At 41.0% G+C, this 16,674-nt stretch overlaps 3 protein-coding genes, 1 long non-coding RNA gene and 1 other non-coding gene across 6 annotated transcripts; 2 read left to right on the forward strand and 3 right to left on the reverse strand.

Annotated features, from left to right (window-relative positions):
- Positions 1-117: 117 nt before the first annotated feature.
- Positions 118-7,351, reverse strand: tgds (TDP-glucose 4,6-dehydratase). 2 transcript variants are annotated; one of them, XM_029448789.1, is made up of 13 exons: positions 7,114-7,351; positions 5,620-5,669; positions 4,931-4,997; positions 4,778-4,846; positions 4,574-4,664; positions 4,055-4,203; positions 3,418-3,516; positions 3,057-3,116; positions 2,488-2,531; positions 2,191-2,356; positions 2,057-2,112; positions 1,829-1,926; positions 118-1,669 (listed from the first exon to the last, which is right to left on the reverse strand). In XM_029448789.1, exons 2-13 carry the CDS (start codon positions 5,664-5,666, stop codon positions 1,515-1,517), a joined length of 1,101 nt encoding a protein of 366 aa, XP_029304649.1. In that variant the 5' UTR covers positions 5,667-5,669; positions 7,114-7,351; the 3' UTR covers positions 118-1,514. The 2 variants fall into 2 exon arrangements, with proteins under 2 accessions (XP_029304649.1, XP_029304639.1); XM_029448779.1 differs by lacking the exon at positions 7,114-7,351 and having other exon boundaries at positions 5,620-5,934.
- Positions 6,113-11,721, forward strand: gpr180 (G protein-coupled receptor 180). Its single transcript, XM_029448762.1, has 10 exons — positions 6,113-6,480; positions 6,882-7,025; positions 7,141-7,235; positions 7,531-7,636; positions 7,962-8,142; positions 8,500-8,549; positions 8,669-8,826; positions 9,456-9,653; positions 9,735-9,812; positions 9,931-11,721. Exons 1-10 carry the CDS (start codon positions 6,342-6,344, stop codon positions 10,084-10,086), a joined length of 1,305 nt encoding a protein of 434 aa, XP_029304622.1. The 5' UTR covers positions 6,113-6,341; the 3' UTR covers positions 10,087-11,721.
- Positions 7,452-10,056, reverse strand: LOC115019430 (uncharacterized). The gene is made up of 4 exons (XR_003833482.1): positions 9,916-10,056; positions 9,382-9,787; positions 8,615-8,841; positions 7,452-7,616 (listed from the first exon to the last, which is right to left on the reverse strand). It is a non-coding gene; the product is annotated as an uncharacterized LOC115019430 (long non-coding RNA).
- A 333-nt stretch (positions 11,722-12,054) lies between the features above and the next one.
- trnas-cga (transfer RNA serine (anticodon CGA)) lies at positions 12,055-12,136 on the reverse strand. The gene has a single exon. It is a non-coding gene; the product is annotated as a tRNA-Ser (tRNA).
- A 477-nt stretch (positions 12,137-12,613) lies between these two features.
- Positions 12,614-14,949, forward strand: smim11 (small integral membrane protein 11). Its single transcript, XM_029448919.1, has 3 exons — positions 12,614-12,765; positions 13,728-13,944; positions 14,604-14,949. The coding sequence occupies exons 1-2, from the start codon at positions 12,751-12,753 to the stop codon at positions 13,914-13,916; spliced, it is 204 nt and encodes a 67-aa protein (XP_029304779.1). The 5' UTR covers positions 12,614-12,750; the 3' UTR covers positions 13,917-13,944; positions 14,604-14,949.
- The last annotated feature ends 1,725 nt before the right edge of the window (positions 14,950-16,674 follow it).

Raw genomic sequence — 16,674 nt, forward strand, 5'->3', positions numbered from 1 at the left:
CGTTAATACCCTTGTTGTGAATGTCTGGCAAGTGGTGATCTTTAAAGTCTTCATAACACAGAATTAACTGTGGTTCTATTGCTATGTTGTTGTGATTTGCATATTTTCAGGCGTCTGTGTGTTGATGCTCATGTGGGGAGCTTCTGGCCAGTCAGAAATGGGGAAACTATGACCTGATGACGTCCATCCAGGTGTCTTTTACATGAATTTTTATTGCAACTTGTAGCTGATCCGTGAGTCTTCATCCAGCTCTCACATGAGAATGACATTCTGCAGTTACAGCCTCAATGGACCAGAATGCAATGCGGCCCAAGCAAAGCGACTAACCGCCTTTTGTATGCATAAACAAAACATTTTGCGACAATAAGTTTGGGCTCTTCTGGAAAACAAGGTGGGGACACCAAACAAATGCAACACCGTGCAGCTTTATTTTTTACTTTCAATTCAATAAACATTAGAGGGTTATTACAAAAAAATAAAAAGCGTGTAGATGTATTTAGGAATGATTGCTGTTTAGTGACTGAATTGAAATGAGATAAAGCTCAGTGTTGTCATCATTACTGACTGGCCAGACCCCTCAATGTGGACACACGGCACCTCCGGCCTGGTAGGTAGGATTTGCTTTATGTATTAGTTTAGCAGTTGTGCACGAAGAGGAGCACTGCACGAAGAGAAAAAAATAATTGTGCATCTATTCTGATTTTACCACAAATAAAGGTTTGGATTTGCAAATGTAAACATGGTTTTGACTTCTTCTTCTTCTGTGTCTTTTAAAAGTGTTGTATTTTAGATGTTTGAGAAAAGCACCTTGAAGTTATTAATAATCACGTTTATTTGCAGTTAAATACAGTTTACATCATTGTATAAAATACTCTTTAGAATGTGTATAAACAAAGACTGAGTTCCCTTCTCATCCTTTCATTATAAGGCGACTGCGTTTACAAAATAGAAATATCTTTTAAATTAAAAAGTGACTAAAGTTGCACCTACAGTTGCTACAACTTGCTACCTAACTTTGCTGAATGTTGGCAGCGCTGGCGTCCTGAGTTTCCTGAGTGACCTTCAGTACATGTAAAACTTGTGTCCCCTGTTTTGAACGCACCACCACTACAGTATGCGGTCATTGGATTTACAAGCTACCTGTTCAATCAATCTTTTCCCCCAATTCAGTCACTGATTTACAGCCTTAAACGCACCGTGTGAAGTTCACAATTCATTCAAAAAGTGTCACCATACATTCAGGAACTGTCACACGTTTGATGCTTGTTAACAGCAGCTGAATCTGTAATTAATATCTAAATAAAGTGCCTTCATTTCCAGGGGAAACGTTGCTTTGGTTAAAGGGAGGCTTCCTGTTGTCAGGCACTTCAGGTCCTGTTGGTCCAACAATCATTTAGAAACAATTGAGAATAATAAACTATTCTGTACAGCGAGACCGACGTGTGCTCATGTCTTCAGTATTTGTTTGTTGACGTTAATCAGTCGTTTGAAATGATTAGTTTGTAGAAGAAAGGTCACTGCTCGGCGTCTCTCTGCGTCCCGTCAGTCAAGCAGCAGGGCACAGGTGAGCCCACCGCTTTGCCGCTGTCTTTATTTACATGGATCCTGATTTCTTCTTGGTCCTCGCTTGCGTCAGACCAGAAGTCTGGATTGTCTTGGTACCATTTCACTAAAAGACACACGCATGGCGCACATTATAAAGAGGGAACCATTGTGTAAAAATGTTCTTAATCTGAGTATTTATTTTTTACAGATAATTTGGGCTAAAACGTCCAACTGCTGTGTATTAGGGCGTTTAATGTGTGTGTGTGTGTGTGTGTTTCTGTACCAGTCTGTCTGATCCCTTCAGCCCAGGAAACCTCCGCTCTCCAGCCCAGCTGCTGCAGCTTCTCACATTTGATGGGGTAGCGCAGGTCGACACACGGCCTGTAGAGCAGAGGTCAAAGGTCACTTAGCTCACTGTTTTCAATAAGCAGTGGTGGACAAAATACTCATCTTTAACTTAAGTAAAAATAGCAATATATGTCAGTTTATTTGCCAGCACTAGTTTTCTCACCTGTCGGGCACGAACTCGAGCCATTCGTTCACCTCAGAGTCCGGCACATTCTTCACCTGAAACGCAAACGTTGAGTTTTCTGAACATCTGCTACCTGCTGTGATTTGGTTGAATTACAAATGACCTAAACCCACCATCTTAACAAGTTCCCTGGCCAGTTGCATGATGGGAATCTCACAGCCTGTTCCCACATTGTAGATTTCCCCCACAATCCCTTTCTCCAGAACAAGCCAGAAAGCGTTGATGGCGTCATCGACAAACAGGAAATGGCGGGATTTAGGGAGGGTTCCCTGGATGGTGCTGCGGCAGAGCGGAGAAACTTAAGAGTTGAAACTAGATTTACTCAGTTTAGTTTTTCTCTAAATGACGAACAAAAACTGAAGCTGGTTTATCAGTAAAAGCATTTCAAAATAAAGTTCAAATAAACCTACCATTTCCTGTTCATTTGCAAGAGGGTGAGAAACCTCGGAATAACCTGCAAGATCGAGAAGATGTCTGCTGGTTTTAGAAGTTAGTTACAGGCAGCGAATATTACAACATTGTTTTGCAATTTCAGAAAGTTACATTTTAAAGTTGAACTTTTGAGAATAAACCAAACTAGCATTACTAATAGCATATACTGAAAGTTAGACTTTATTCTCGACATTTCAAAGTAAAAATGCCTTTTAAAGTTGCACCTCTTTATTCTTTTGCAATGCAGAAGCGTAACAACGGCTCAGTGACTGTCCAACCTCTCCAACAGGTGAGTCGTGTCAGATGCAACATAATTACAACCAATCAAGCGTCGTGAAAAATGATCAGCAGACTTGAATCCAAATACCGTCAGTGTTGCTGAAATAATTAGATTTTGCTTTACAATTAACAGGTTTACATGTCAAACGATTGCTTTCATGCTACCGGAGGTCCCACCTGTTTGCAACATAAATCAGACACAAGCCTCCTCACAAAAAGAATTGTACAAATGGACCAATCGGTGATCAGGAGAGTCAGGGCGCTGTACCTTCTCGGTGAACTGCCTCGGCCCGTAGATGTTGTTGCTCCTGGTAATGATGATGGGAAGCTGGTAATACACAGAGCAGGATTTAACATACAAAGAACTGTGAGGAACAACATTTGGATCTGTTGTTTGTAATCTGAGTAAAATTGCAAATCCAGTGTATTTCCAATCAGACACTTTGTAGATAGTCTTGCTCTGAAACCAAAAGCGTGTTCCTACTGAAGCAAATAAGTCCCACTGACACATTGTGTACGACTACACAATATTTAGTTTGCACCTTAACTTAATCTCAAAGCATGTAAGGAATCTGTCCCCCCCCCCCCCCTGCATTAGATGCTTCCTCCCTGCCTGTGTGCGTGCGTACCTTATATTTGTCCCAGTAGGATCTGACCAGGTACTCTGCAGCCGCTTTAGTAGCAGAGTACGGGTTGGAGGGCCTCACCGGGCTGCTTTCATCAAACACCTGCCGACAACAAACCCAAAATATCCAAATCACTAGCTGACTCTAAACCAGGGGTGTCAAACATGTGGCCCGCGGGCCAAAACCAGCCCGCCAGAGGGTCCAATCCGGCCCGCGGGATGTCTTTGCAAAGTGTAAAAATGAGTTGTTTTGATCATAAAGTAAAATACTGTTCCGAATGCCTGTGACAAAATGTTGTGTGTCTTTGTAGATACACTGTGATCTGTAAATGCACATGTGTAAATGATAAAATGAGGCATAATATTGTTGAAATTGCACCTTTTTTTCTTAAGAAATTTCAGGTTCATAATGTTTTGTAAAAAGATTAAATGTGAACATTTTCAGAATGTACTTTTTTTGCACTAAAACGAAGGGAAAAATGTAGAGTTGTTGTTATTTAGAGGTTATTATGCTCTGATTTTACTGGTCCGGCCCACTTGAGATCAAATGGAGCTGCATGTGTCCCCTGAACTAAAATGAGTTTGACACCCCTGCTCTAAACCATCCCAACAGGGCATCCCATGAATCCCTGTTCACGGACCTGATCCACGCTGGCTCCGTACACTTCATCAGTGCTGACGTAGATGAAGCGCTGCAGCTGGTGTCGCGCCTGATGGGCGGCTCCCAGTAAAACTCTGGTCCCATCGATGTTAACACGCTGGAAGCTAGACGGAGTTTCAAATGAGGACTCTGAGCGAGGGAAGGGGAAGAAAAAGACCACGATGTAACAAAGTACATTTACTCAAGTATTGTACAAACTACAACATTAAAAAGATATGACTTGTGTTGGTGATAAAAACAGAATAATAATATTCTATAATACTGTAAAAAGAGCCATTCTGCATACTGTGTACTTTTACTTTTGATACTTTAAATACATTTAGCTGGTAATACTTCTACCTAAGTAACATTTTCCATTTGGGACTTTTAATTTTTATGGAGTATTTTAAGACCATAACATTTCTACGTTTACTTAAGTAAAGGATCTGATTAGTTCTTCCACCAAAAGGCTGATTATTAATAGAACAGTAAAATCCGCAATCAAACTCCTGCTGCTCACCGACGTGTGTTTTGGCGGCAAGGTGAAAGATCACGTCGATGTTTTCTGTGTTTAAAATGTGATTTACCAGCTGTGAGTTACACACATCCCCCTGTTGAAGAAAGGAGTAGAATAGAAGTTAAACCTCTAGTTATTCTAACAGTAATAGTAACTGTTACCCTGAATAACAAACTAAAATCTACTAATACTGTCAGTATCTCTCACCTTGATAAAGGTGTAGTTCGCTCTGTCTTCAACACTCTCCAGACTCTTAGGGCTGCAGCAGTAATCCAGCTACAGGACAGACAACATACTGAAATACATACATCTATATATTTGGTATATATAGCCCCACCACACACACCAGGGAAGACTTACATCATCCAGGTTGATAATCCTCCAGTCAGGGTGTCTGTTGACCAGCGAACACACAAGATGGGAGCCACTGGAGGGAGAGAGAGAGATACACTTACCCTTCTGTACTTATGTTCAATACTGCACTGTACTGCGCACCAGAAAGCCGTATTGATACTGCAAAAAACACCCAGCAGTATATAAAATGACAGAATCAGATCTTATTTATTCTACCAAGAAGTCCCATTGAGATCAAAAATGTCTTTCTGCAAAGTAACAAGTAACTAATGTTGTCAAATAAATGTAGTGGACTAAAAAGTACAATATCAGTACAATAGAAAGTGGGAATTCTCAAGTAAAGTACAAGTACCTTAAGTAAATATACGTTACTTAGTTACTTCCCATCACTGCGTACAGATGCATGGTACAAGAAACTGCTGCTTACATGTTAATGCACCAGTAATATGATTTACAATAGTAACAGTATTCATATATTCCGCATTTAGGAACTGAACTCAGTGTAGCCCACTGTATGAAGAGTTTGAAAAATCATTAACAAAGACAGAAATTATAGAAGAAAACTGTAATAGTTTGTTTTAAGGGGTCGTCGTGTAACGTTAGTAACTGAAGAGCGAGGGAGTGCCTTATAATTATAACTCTTTAATGGATAACAGTCACATCTTTATCATTCTCAATTCATAACATGAACTCACATGAATCCAGAGCCTCCAGTCACCAAAACAGTCATGCTGAAGTCCATCTTCTGATCATCACAACAGACATAATAACGACATATTAATCGTTTTTATTTTCCGTTGCCGCGCCTCCTAGCTAACAGGTAATACCATGAATGTATTAAAAGAACAGTTCAGTACACTAGATACAAGGTGTGCTGTGCGACAGTCACTGCACGTTTTACGGCAGTGTTGACACGTTGAAAAGGGGCGGGATATTTATTCCGTATAAACTGGTTTCTGCTCTCTGATTGGTTGTTTTATATGACGCGCTGTTTGATTGTGTGAATCCCAAATCAATCAAACTGTCAACAGTGCCGACATGGACTGGCAACACAGTCAAGTGAGCTGTAATAGATGTGGAACGTCCGGAAAATACTTTCAAAATAAATGTGGAAGAAATTGTGGGACACCAATTGGCAACCATAGTCACACATTTTGGACGTGCCCTAAATTAAGCATATTTTGGGAAGAGCCGTTTAGGTGTTTCGAGTGAGTCGATACTCTAACATTACTCTGCACTTACCCAAAGTGTGACATATGGAGCTTTTATTTGTGTAAAGAAACACCTAACTTCCAGTCACGTCTTCGGTAATGTTGACCTACTTGACGTCAAGCTGGTTCACTTCTGGCTTCGTGGCTCATTGAATTCATGAGCTAACGTTTATTTCTCGATAACGTTGAACAGCAGAAGGAGAACAATGTCGTATTTATTCGCCACACTTGTAGCTGTAGTGCTGCTTAATTCTGGGGCTTCTGGTAAAAGTGTAACGGGACATTTTAGGAGCGAAGCAGCGAGACAGCAGAATGGCCAGTTCATCACTAAATTCATGTACCAAGGTAACGTCAACGATACTAATGATGCTAACGTGTCATTTCAGCGGTGACAGGGTTAGCTGATATCCAGTATTCGTTGTTAACATGGCGTAATGATGATGTGTTGATTCAAATCACTGTTTTTTTGTGCCACTGGCTCACCCATGGGATAGTCCTTTTAATAACCTTACTTATCCTGTTTCTTTCTTTGTCACAGTTAACATCAGATTTTTTAGTGTCACTTTCAGAGAGCGCTTTAGTGACTTGCTGCAGGACACGTGTTTTTGAGGTTGAAACTAGACTTATAAATTACAAACCAGGCTACTTAACTATTACTATATCTGTGAAAAGCATAGTGGATTAAACACAGTCTTTCTTATGAAATCTAATAAATGAATATATGTCCTGTTTCTGTCTGTCTGCAGGTTACAATGGGCTGCTGGTGTGCAGGCTGGAGAACTCTGCTCTGGCTACAGAGAAGGAGTCCAGATTGCTGCTGTATCAGGACATGGACCTAGACATGGACAACCTCAGCTGCTCTGAGAGGCTCGTCAAAGCAGAATTCACCAGTAAGAAGAACCAGCGCTCACTAACACACAGAGCTGATGTCATGGATGTGATGCAGCTGTATTGAATGTACTGTATTGTATTCCTCACCTCACTGTGTGTGTCCTCCTGCTTCAGTTTCTCTCAGTGAAGACGAACACAACCAGACGATCCCTCGCCAGGCCTCTCCTACGGCCTGGCTGGTCCTGTACGCTGACAGATATACATGTCAGGTAACATCATAGACTGCTATGGAACTAACCCCACTTTAAAGGGATAGTGTGGATGTTTTAAAGTGTGGTTGTATGAGGTATTTATCCCCAGAGGGTGTATTACCTACATAACCTCCTTGTAGTAATAATCCAACTGGCAGCTCATGAAAACACACATGATAAAAACTGCCAGTGTGAAAACTTTAACTCCAAATAAATAAACACAAAGCACAAAAATTGAGCTGGACAAAAGTTTTATTTAGTTTCAGTAGTTATATTGGTACTGAGTTTGTTGTTCTTCTCTCTCTGTCTCCAGGAAAACGTAGTGATCCCTTCTCACGCTGATCTCAGTTTCACTGTCTTGCTGTTCAACGCCGACTCGGCTGGAAATCCTCTGGAGCACTTTAGCGCAGAGGAGGCAGGTCAGACATCCCGAATAATACTTTCATTTTGTATTCAATCATTAATACATCAAAGTGGGGAGTTTGTTTTCCACAAATCTGCATTAAAGGTTTATTAAACCTTATTTACTGTCTAAATTGAGGTTACCACATCCACTGCTTTATGCTTGTATAAAAAAAAGATGTTAAATATTTAAAGGGTAGAGTGTGCATAAGGGTTGGCAACATGCTGTGCCAAATATGTAAAAGTCAGTCTTTGGAAGATGTGCGGATTGTTCCAGAGATCTGCATCATTCATGTGTGACTAAATGTTTCCCCTTAACTCGTTTTATTCTCTCTCTCCCAGGTCTCCATACTTTTTACTTCCTCCTGCTGCTGGCCTACTTCATAGCCTGCTGTATCTACTTCCAGCCTCTGTACCAGGCTCTGAGGAAAGGAGGCCCCATGCACACTATCCTCAAAGTGCTGACCATGGTGCTGGCATTACAGGGCTGCTCCGCTCTCTGCAACTTCATCCACTTGGCCAGGTAGAATCTGACAAACCTGCCTGGAAGTGTGAATGAAAATGACTTGCAATTTAAATATTTAGCAGCGTCGTTTCCAACCTTTTTTAGCTTGTGAGCAGTTCAGCCAAATGTAGGTTAATGTAGGTGAAGTGGAGAGTCTTCATCCTCCTCTTATTATATTCATTTTATGTCTGGCACGATATCAGATTTTCACTGCACGATTAAATGTCACGTTTATCGCCAATACCAGTACACATGTAGTTTCTAGGCAAGTAGCCTTTGAATGTTTTCAGCTTTGTGATTTACAGTGTGTTATTTTGCCATTCTGTATTTATCTTATGTACTCGAGTTCCTGCTCGCTCCTCTTGTGCTCTGCAGGTACTCCAGAGATGGTATTGGTATTCCTCTGATGGGCAGCCTGGCCGAGTGTAAGTTCCACTTAAATACGTTCTATATTTATAAATGCTTCTGAAGCTTGATTTAGTTAACTTACCTGTCTTGTTATGTTATGTGCCCTCTTCTTTTCCACTTCCTGTTCCATGTGCAGTCTGGGATATGGTGTCCCAGGTGTCCATGCTGTACATGTTACTGAGTCTGTGTGTGGGCTGGACTCTGAGCCGCGGAAGGAAGCCTCAGTCCAGACCTCTGCAGTGGGAACAGACTCCCAAGTCCACGGCTGTCGCTGTTGGAGGAGTCGTTGTGCAGGTACGCAGGGTTACACTGAAACGTAATTATTAAGACATTGACGTTCAAATTTGTAATCCTCTTTCGAATGCTGCACTTTTTTTTCTGCACAGTTGCAGATAAAAATGAGGCTACACTAATATAAGTATTTTACTATTTGTAGAATTAGATTCCTGCGGTGGCTGCGTAGCATTGTTTCCGACTCGCGTGATCCAAACATTTCCAATATCTCAGCAAATATTCTGCTTCAATCCATATTTGTTGTCATAAACTGTTGACTCTCCCACTGCTGCACACAAAGAGGGGCATGCACTGACGAGTTACATTCATTAAAGAAAGACTTACTCATTTATTACGCTGAATCAAGTTTTGTTTGGATTTTGTTGAACACATTCTAAGCTACATTCAAAAACCTTTAGAAGAAGCTTCAAATGTAAAGCCCTAGTTTTTATACTAATACTTCAGTTTGATGGAGAATTTGAGTGTAAATGAAATGTGGTAACACTGATATGGTTCAGGATGAGTGAAGAAGAAGGACAGCATTTAAGGAAAAAGTAAGAACGTGGTCAAACCTACCTGTGGTTTTGACATAAATACATCAGGATCAGATGATAGTGGAACGTTTGAGAATGAAACTGTGTCATTTTCAGGGAGGGTTGCTGCTGTGGGAGCAGTACTCGGAGTTAGACAGTCAACATCACAGCTACCACACCCAGCAGAATCTGGCAGGTCTCCTCCTCATAGCTCTGAGAGTGGGCCTGGCCCTCCTGCTGGCGTCTGTCCTCTACCAGATCATCTCCACCGAGAGGAGCACCCTGAAGAGAGACTTCTACCTCTGCTTCGCCAAGGTACAACACACAGTACACGAGTGTACGCTCCAGACACACGAATATGTTCCTATCAGGTGGTCACCCTTGTGTTCTCTGCAGGGATGCTTCCTGTGGTTCCTCTGCCATCCCGTCCTCTTCCTCACGTCCGCTATCTTCAGCGCGCACCAGGGGGAGAAGGTATGAACACGCAAACATTCTAGCATTGAAGTGAATATATAATAAATAAAATCAACAAGGATTTGGACAATTATTATAATTTAATAACGTAACTCGACCTCACCTTCCCTCTCTGCAGGTGGTGACCATTGGTGTGATCCTCTGCCAGTCCATCTCCATGGTGATCCTCTACCAGCTCTTCCTGTCTCGCTCTCTCTACTGGGAGGTCTCCTCTCTCTCCTCCGTCTCTCTGCCCCTCACCATGTCCAGGACGAACCACAGGGGGCGCTACTGAGCACTTCCACTCTCACGCTTATGAGCGAGAGAGAAAACGCTACAACACCGAAGCTTCACCTCCCTTAACCTCTCACTGCTCTCACTGAGCATGAAGACAGGAAGTGCTGTAACGCTGCAGGGACTGTCCTCTTTTGCTGTTACTGGCACGGCTTACAAAAAGAACAGGGGAAGATATTTACAGCAACACCCTACCTCTAGTTGCAAATACTTTAAGACAGGAAACGAAACGCAGGCAGGACGATATTTAATGCAAATACCACCCAGAGAAGGGACACAAGCAAAACAGTACTATTTCAAAACAGACCGACACAAGCATGATGAAGAAGCATCGCTCGCATCAAGGTTCTAGATCTGCAAATGAAGAAAAGATTGACTCCCGATGGAAGCTTACTTGCACACGGTGCAGCAGGCCGAAGGTTGAGATGGTGGTTTGGACCTTGAGGATACATGATCACTATTACTATAAAGGAAAATATAAAGCACAGGGAAGCGTTGCACCACTGCTGTTACATTTAGAGATGCAGGGATGTTACTGGATCCTTGTCACTGAACTATACTTGGATCAAATTGCCAAAGTGAAAGCTTATCAGATAGATTTAAGTGAGTATAGGATTTTTGTCAAACATGAGGAAATATTACATTGGGGAGTGGGGACTATTAATCCACATGAGTATTTCTGGCAGCAGGCACATGTATGTGTGACTGAGTGTGTTGATGTGTTGCTTTAAATAGTATTTGGACAACAATGGAGCTCTATGACACCAATAAATAAGATATAGCTGACTTTGGCTACACAGAAAATACATTGTAGTTTTTCATGGGATGTATTTACAATAAGAGAATACATAAATATGTGTAGGTGAAGGGTTCAGTATGTGGTAGGATTGATATGTTATTTTGGATAAACAGATGGAGGATGGATGGATAACGTTTGGACAGATGGTTACAGTAAGTAGACAGGTACAGAAATTGATTTCCAGTCACCTAAATATAAAGGATTAGTGGACTTCTGTCTTTGCACATGCACAGTGAGCCAAAAGATCAGTGTGTGCTCGCTGTACATCACAGATCAAGCTGTACTTTAAGTTATTTCTTCATTCTCAACATGTGTTTCTGAGCTGACAGCATGTGCACCTTTTTTGAAATCATATAAACTATATGTAGCTGGAGATGCACTGCATGCACTGCATCTTTTTTTATTTTTCATGTTCCATTTGTATGGAAATGGTACGTATGGTATGTCGGTGCAAGAGAATGCATCTACTGTGTTTTTACTTTGTCTCACAATGACAATCTTATTCTAATTACAAAACAACAAAATATGATGCCTCTGTTTGTATTGTGTACTAAACATTTACTTCCAGATTGTTCAAGAAGGTTGCATTACATATTACATGTGAGGGTGTTACCACAACATAATTCCTATGGCTGTAGTGATTTAGTTAGCGTGTCTTATAAAAAGCAAGACCAGTCTGTAGAGCCTTAAATAGAGAGGAAGGAACAGTGGGGCAGCCAGGTTCAATGTTAAACTAGTTTACAGTGTTGCTGATCCTAAAAGTATGTTTATAGTGCTCTGTTTTGGGTCTGGCCAAAATCTTGCATACATTTACATTTTAAAACATTAACATAAATATTTGCAGTATGTCCTTTCTCTTTATTTGTTGAGTCCTCTTCCTGTTTGTACATGTATTTGCCAGACAGCTGTGAAAGATGTATAGACACATTAGATTTAACCCACTATACTGGAGGAAATTATTTCATTAATCTACATGTATCCCATTCACCCAGTGAATAAACCATATCCATATCCTATCCATCTTATCTGTGGTGCAATGTGCTTAGGGGAGATCTAAATCCCTGTCTGGAAAACTTTTATATGGGTCGTGAAACGTACATCACGAAACCTATAGTGTTGCTTTACTGTCGGTCAAAGCAATATTCATTTAAAATAAAAACGAAAAATGATCGTCACGAACAGGATTCGAACCTGTGCGGGGAAACCCCATTGGATTTCGAGTCCAACGCCTTAACCTCTCGGCCACCGTGACTACGCATGCCTCAAGGTGGTCATGTTTCTACATGAAATATGCTCCTGACACAACCTGCGTATGATAATTATCTCTTTTCCATTTTAATTTGACAGTGAAGAGCTTTGCTCGCTGCTGTTGCGTCGCAAAGTGCGTCGCGTTTTTTCATTCTACGAGCCTTGCGTTATTGCAGAAACGAGCTGACGTAACGGAAAAATGCCAACGTCATCGGCGGGTTGTTTTTTTTTACCACTGTCCAATCGGATGAATTGAGAGGCGGGCCTTCTGCAGGGACTGTTGCCGGATACCGAGGAATCCAAAGTGACCTTAGTGTATTGCAAAATACATTTCTTACAGGACTCTATCTGCATTCAAATAAAACAACCAGCAGGGTAAGCATGTATCTAGTGTTTGTACTACTATTTAGATAGCTACAATTGAATTTTGGATTTGGTAAAAAACGACTTCATATACTTTTAACGCTTGAGTCCACGCATTTCTTGAATGCAGCACAATTTACGTCCAACGGATTGGCTCTTCACGTCAAGCCCCGCCTTCTTCCGAGGAGCGTTAATACCTTAACGTCAACCCTGGTTGTCACAGTAAACAAGAAACTTCGACACTACAGACGCAATATGATCAATTGGAAGGTAAATATACTTTAATTTAATGTTTTATAGATATCGGATGCATGTTTCGTAACTGGTTCCTTTGTTTTAAAGCGTACGTGGTCTCAACTGTCACTAGCATGATTCTAACGTTGCTACAGCTCAGTGAGTTTGCGTGTTTCGCGTTATGTCTCACTCTCAACTGTCACACACTTAACTACAATACTAAATATTAACCACAAGTTACACAGTGTCTATGCCTGTAATGCCGTCTTTCTATTCCTTCATTTATTTTCGTGTGCAAGCAGTGAATGTGTAACATTTAACAAACGGGACACTTTTGCGACACTCCACTTGGAGATGCGTTAACACTAACCCATAGTTAAGGACAGGTAAGCAGTTGTAAATGTTACAATTTAAATAAATGGCTCTTTATGGAGTATACGTGTGCCGAATTAAAGGGTGTACTGTAAATTGGACAATGTGATTTGAAACGTCATGAGGTGTTAGTAATGTGAGCAATCTTTATCAATAAACTTTGGGCAACGAAAACTGCGGAGATGGCCTGGTACAACCAAAAGCCCAGAATGCACATGGTTTGCAGCTGTCATCTCTTTCCCACACCACCTCCTCTCTATGTGACTAAATTTACTTCCACCTCCCATTTGGACAGCTGAGGCCCCTGGTGGGTAAGAGGCGAGGGAGGGGGGGGGAGGGAGGACATCTTCAGGAACCCTGAATGTTCCAGAGCTTTCTTTTCCACCTTTTATTCCTATTGACCAGTCACAGTCAACTTTAGCAAGGAGAAAACGTTATTTTTTGTGTCCCGTAGTTAGTGTTAAAGGTATGTCTGGAAGAAAAACAAATAATTAAATAAACAAGTTAAATTAAAAACGGTTATGAAATCAGAGCAGCAATAACCTCCACAGAAATGTGCATTGATCTTGTCTGGAGGCAGAAAAAATGCAAAGCCCCCCTTAACCATAAACTCTGTATATCCTCAGGCTTTGGACAATGTCCCCGTCCTGCTGTACATTCTGGCCCTGAAGACACTGCTGCTGTGTTTGGCGTTCGCCGGGGTGAAGATCTACCAGAGTAATAAGATAGAAGCGGCCCTGAAGAAGGAGCGTGCTGAGAAGTTGAGGATAGCCCAGCAGGCCCAGGAGCTCATAGACAACAAGAAGGATGACTGAGCATAGAGGAGAAGCCTGCTGTACACAGGTACTGCATTAGACTAGCCATAAATTAAAAAGTCAAGATGCTTAATAAAGTGATCCGCTGATTTTCAGGCAGTAGTGATTTCATTCATTATACTCTACTTACTATGAATCGGCTACCACGACAACGGGTCTCTTAGACGCACAATATTTAATGTATTATTATTATTATTATTATTATTATTATTATTATTATTATTATTATTAAAAGGAGCCAAATTATCTGCAGAGGTTTCACGTTAAAATCAGCATTTTCTGACGTTGCTGCAGACAAATAACATCCCAGAGGGGCTGCGAGCCGAGTTGCTGCTAATGTTGTTTCACTAATAACTTCAAATCAATTCCAAACATTTGTTTTTGTAAAAATGTTGCTAAAAACCTTTATGACAGCTTCTGGTAGACTAACACAACGCTGACGCATGTGCAAAAGAGATGTGTCGTCATTAAATGAAACAAACTGCTACCTTGATTTAAAATGATGGATTTCTTAAAGTTTGAACATTTTCAGAAACATTTGGGATAATGTTGGTACACTCGAGAAAATATATCGCATAGGTCATTTTAAGACAATTTAATTGCGGAAATGTTGGGTCATAAACATATGAAGTAAATCAGTCATATCGATGTGATGCGTCTCACTAACTTCCCTTCTCTCTTCCCCAGGGGAACATGTTACGGACCACTTTCTCCACATATGAGCCAGATGTCTGAGTGGGGGCAACAGCAGGGCCTTCCTGTCCCTTAGGAAATTGTTTGCGGTACTGGTTTCCTATATCGGTTTTCTATATATTCTGCAAATGTTTAACCACACCAGGTTTTTTTATCAAATTTAAATGACCGCAGAAAAGATGAGGGCCTGTTTTCTCTTTTGAAACAGAGATTAACTACTTTACTTAAATCAGTAATATACAATACAGCACGGTATTTATTCTTTAATATTCCTTGTAAATTGTGAACCAGCTTTGTGCCAAACTTTTGTAATTGTATTAAATAGTTTGTTCCACTTGTTGCAATGTTGTTTTGCCTTCATTTCCCAGAATTCCTGAGGGGGAAAAAACCCTGATGGGCTCCTTAGTTGTTGAGTCAAGTCCTTATTTGTTTTTTAAGCCACAAGTGTCACCTTGCATCTGCTTTTATCAGTCTCAAACTGGGCCATAATAATGTGTTCCAGCATTGTGAGTACTGTACAAATATTCCTTACTAAGTTATTTTTCTGGTTTCACTACATGATCCATCATAGGGATGTGTGTCCATTTATATTCTTATAGTCTTCGACCTCGTCTCGTCAGACAATGATATTAGTGTAAATCACACTGCATGTTGTCTGAAGGTCCGTTACAGACCATAACCTATAACTTCATGAATTTTCAAGACGTTCATAACGACGCTAAAGAAAATACACAGCAGCTAATGAGAAAGATATCCTACCTCAGAGCTTCAGAAGAGAAATGCTCCTTCAGTCTGTCAAACGTTCTTCCTCTTCACACGTCATCCTTTGAGGCCGCAGATCTACAAGTGTGTGACAAATAAATATCATACAACAATAATACACTTTTATACAATTTATAGTTAGCATTAACACTGGAAAATGGACAATTGCAGTTCCAGTTTCCACAGACTGTATCAACACCAGTCCAGCTGCAGCCATCTATACACTGAAACACAAAATAAATATTAAATGTGTCATCAAGTGGATATTTGCACTGAGAAATTATAATTTTTTTCATTTCGGCCATTTGTATCACATTAAAAACAAAATGTTGTTGCCTATGAATTGCCTCAAGAAGAAATATATGTTTCTGCCAGATACAGTGGTGGAATGATTCAGATTCATTCTTTATTATCCTCTATGTAGGACATTCGTTTCAGTCTGTACAGAAAACATTCAAAACAAGAACACCAGTCTGTTTCAGTGTGCTCAGGCTATTTAAAGCAGTTATGGCTGATTGGCAGCGTTTATGGATGTTTGTGGTATCAAAGCTCAGTTTAATCTCAAGTTCATTCATGTATCAATAATCAGTCAGGAAACATGTGTCATCATTGGTAGAAGATCATATTGGAGAGGAGTGGGTGTAACTTTGGTCTGATTTGTTTCAGTTTGTTTGTGTTTTACTCTTTGGCATTGGCGCACACTCAGACCTCTCCAATATGCGTAATTTACGCACAGCTGGGTACCTTCACCTTCGGCCCTTCTGAACTGTTTTGGGCCGGCAAGAGGTTGCCTGCAAATCGGGCTGGCATATATAGCATAAATAAAACTAAAGCCTGATTCATACCAAATGCGGCGAAAACGCAGGTGTTTCTATCCCACTCCGAGCTGCAGCGGCGTCCGGAAAAAAACGCACTCTGTCCGCACGTGCCATCGGCTCAGTCAAGCTCACGCTGCACACTGTGTTGGCGGGCCACAGAGAAAGTCACTCCCTTACTTTAGCTCGGCACGCTAACAACACGCTTAAAGATGTTTCTCTCCAAGCCAAAGAAACCTAGAGTTGATTCTGAAAAGTGTCACTTCCAGAGCGAATGGACGGACACATATTGATTTACTTTGCCAGCCGCAATAAGTAAAAAACTGGTGTGTTTATCGTGCAACGAATGTATTTCCGTGATGAAAGAATACAATGTGAAGCGACACTACAGGTCAAGTCACGGCTCGTTTTCTGCCAGTTCTCTCCTCTCCTCCTCTGTGTCTGACTGAGCCCCGAGAAGCAGAGGAGAGAATGTGAACGCGCAAGTA

The sequence above is a fragment of the Cottoperca gobio genome, chromosome 2 (assembly GCF_900634415.1).
Source record: "Cottoperca gobio chromosome 2, fCotGob3.1, whole genome shotgun sequence".
Lineage (NCBI taxonomy): Eukaryota > Metazoa > Chordata > Actinopteri > Perciformes > Bovichtidae > Cottoperca > Cottoperca gobio.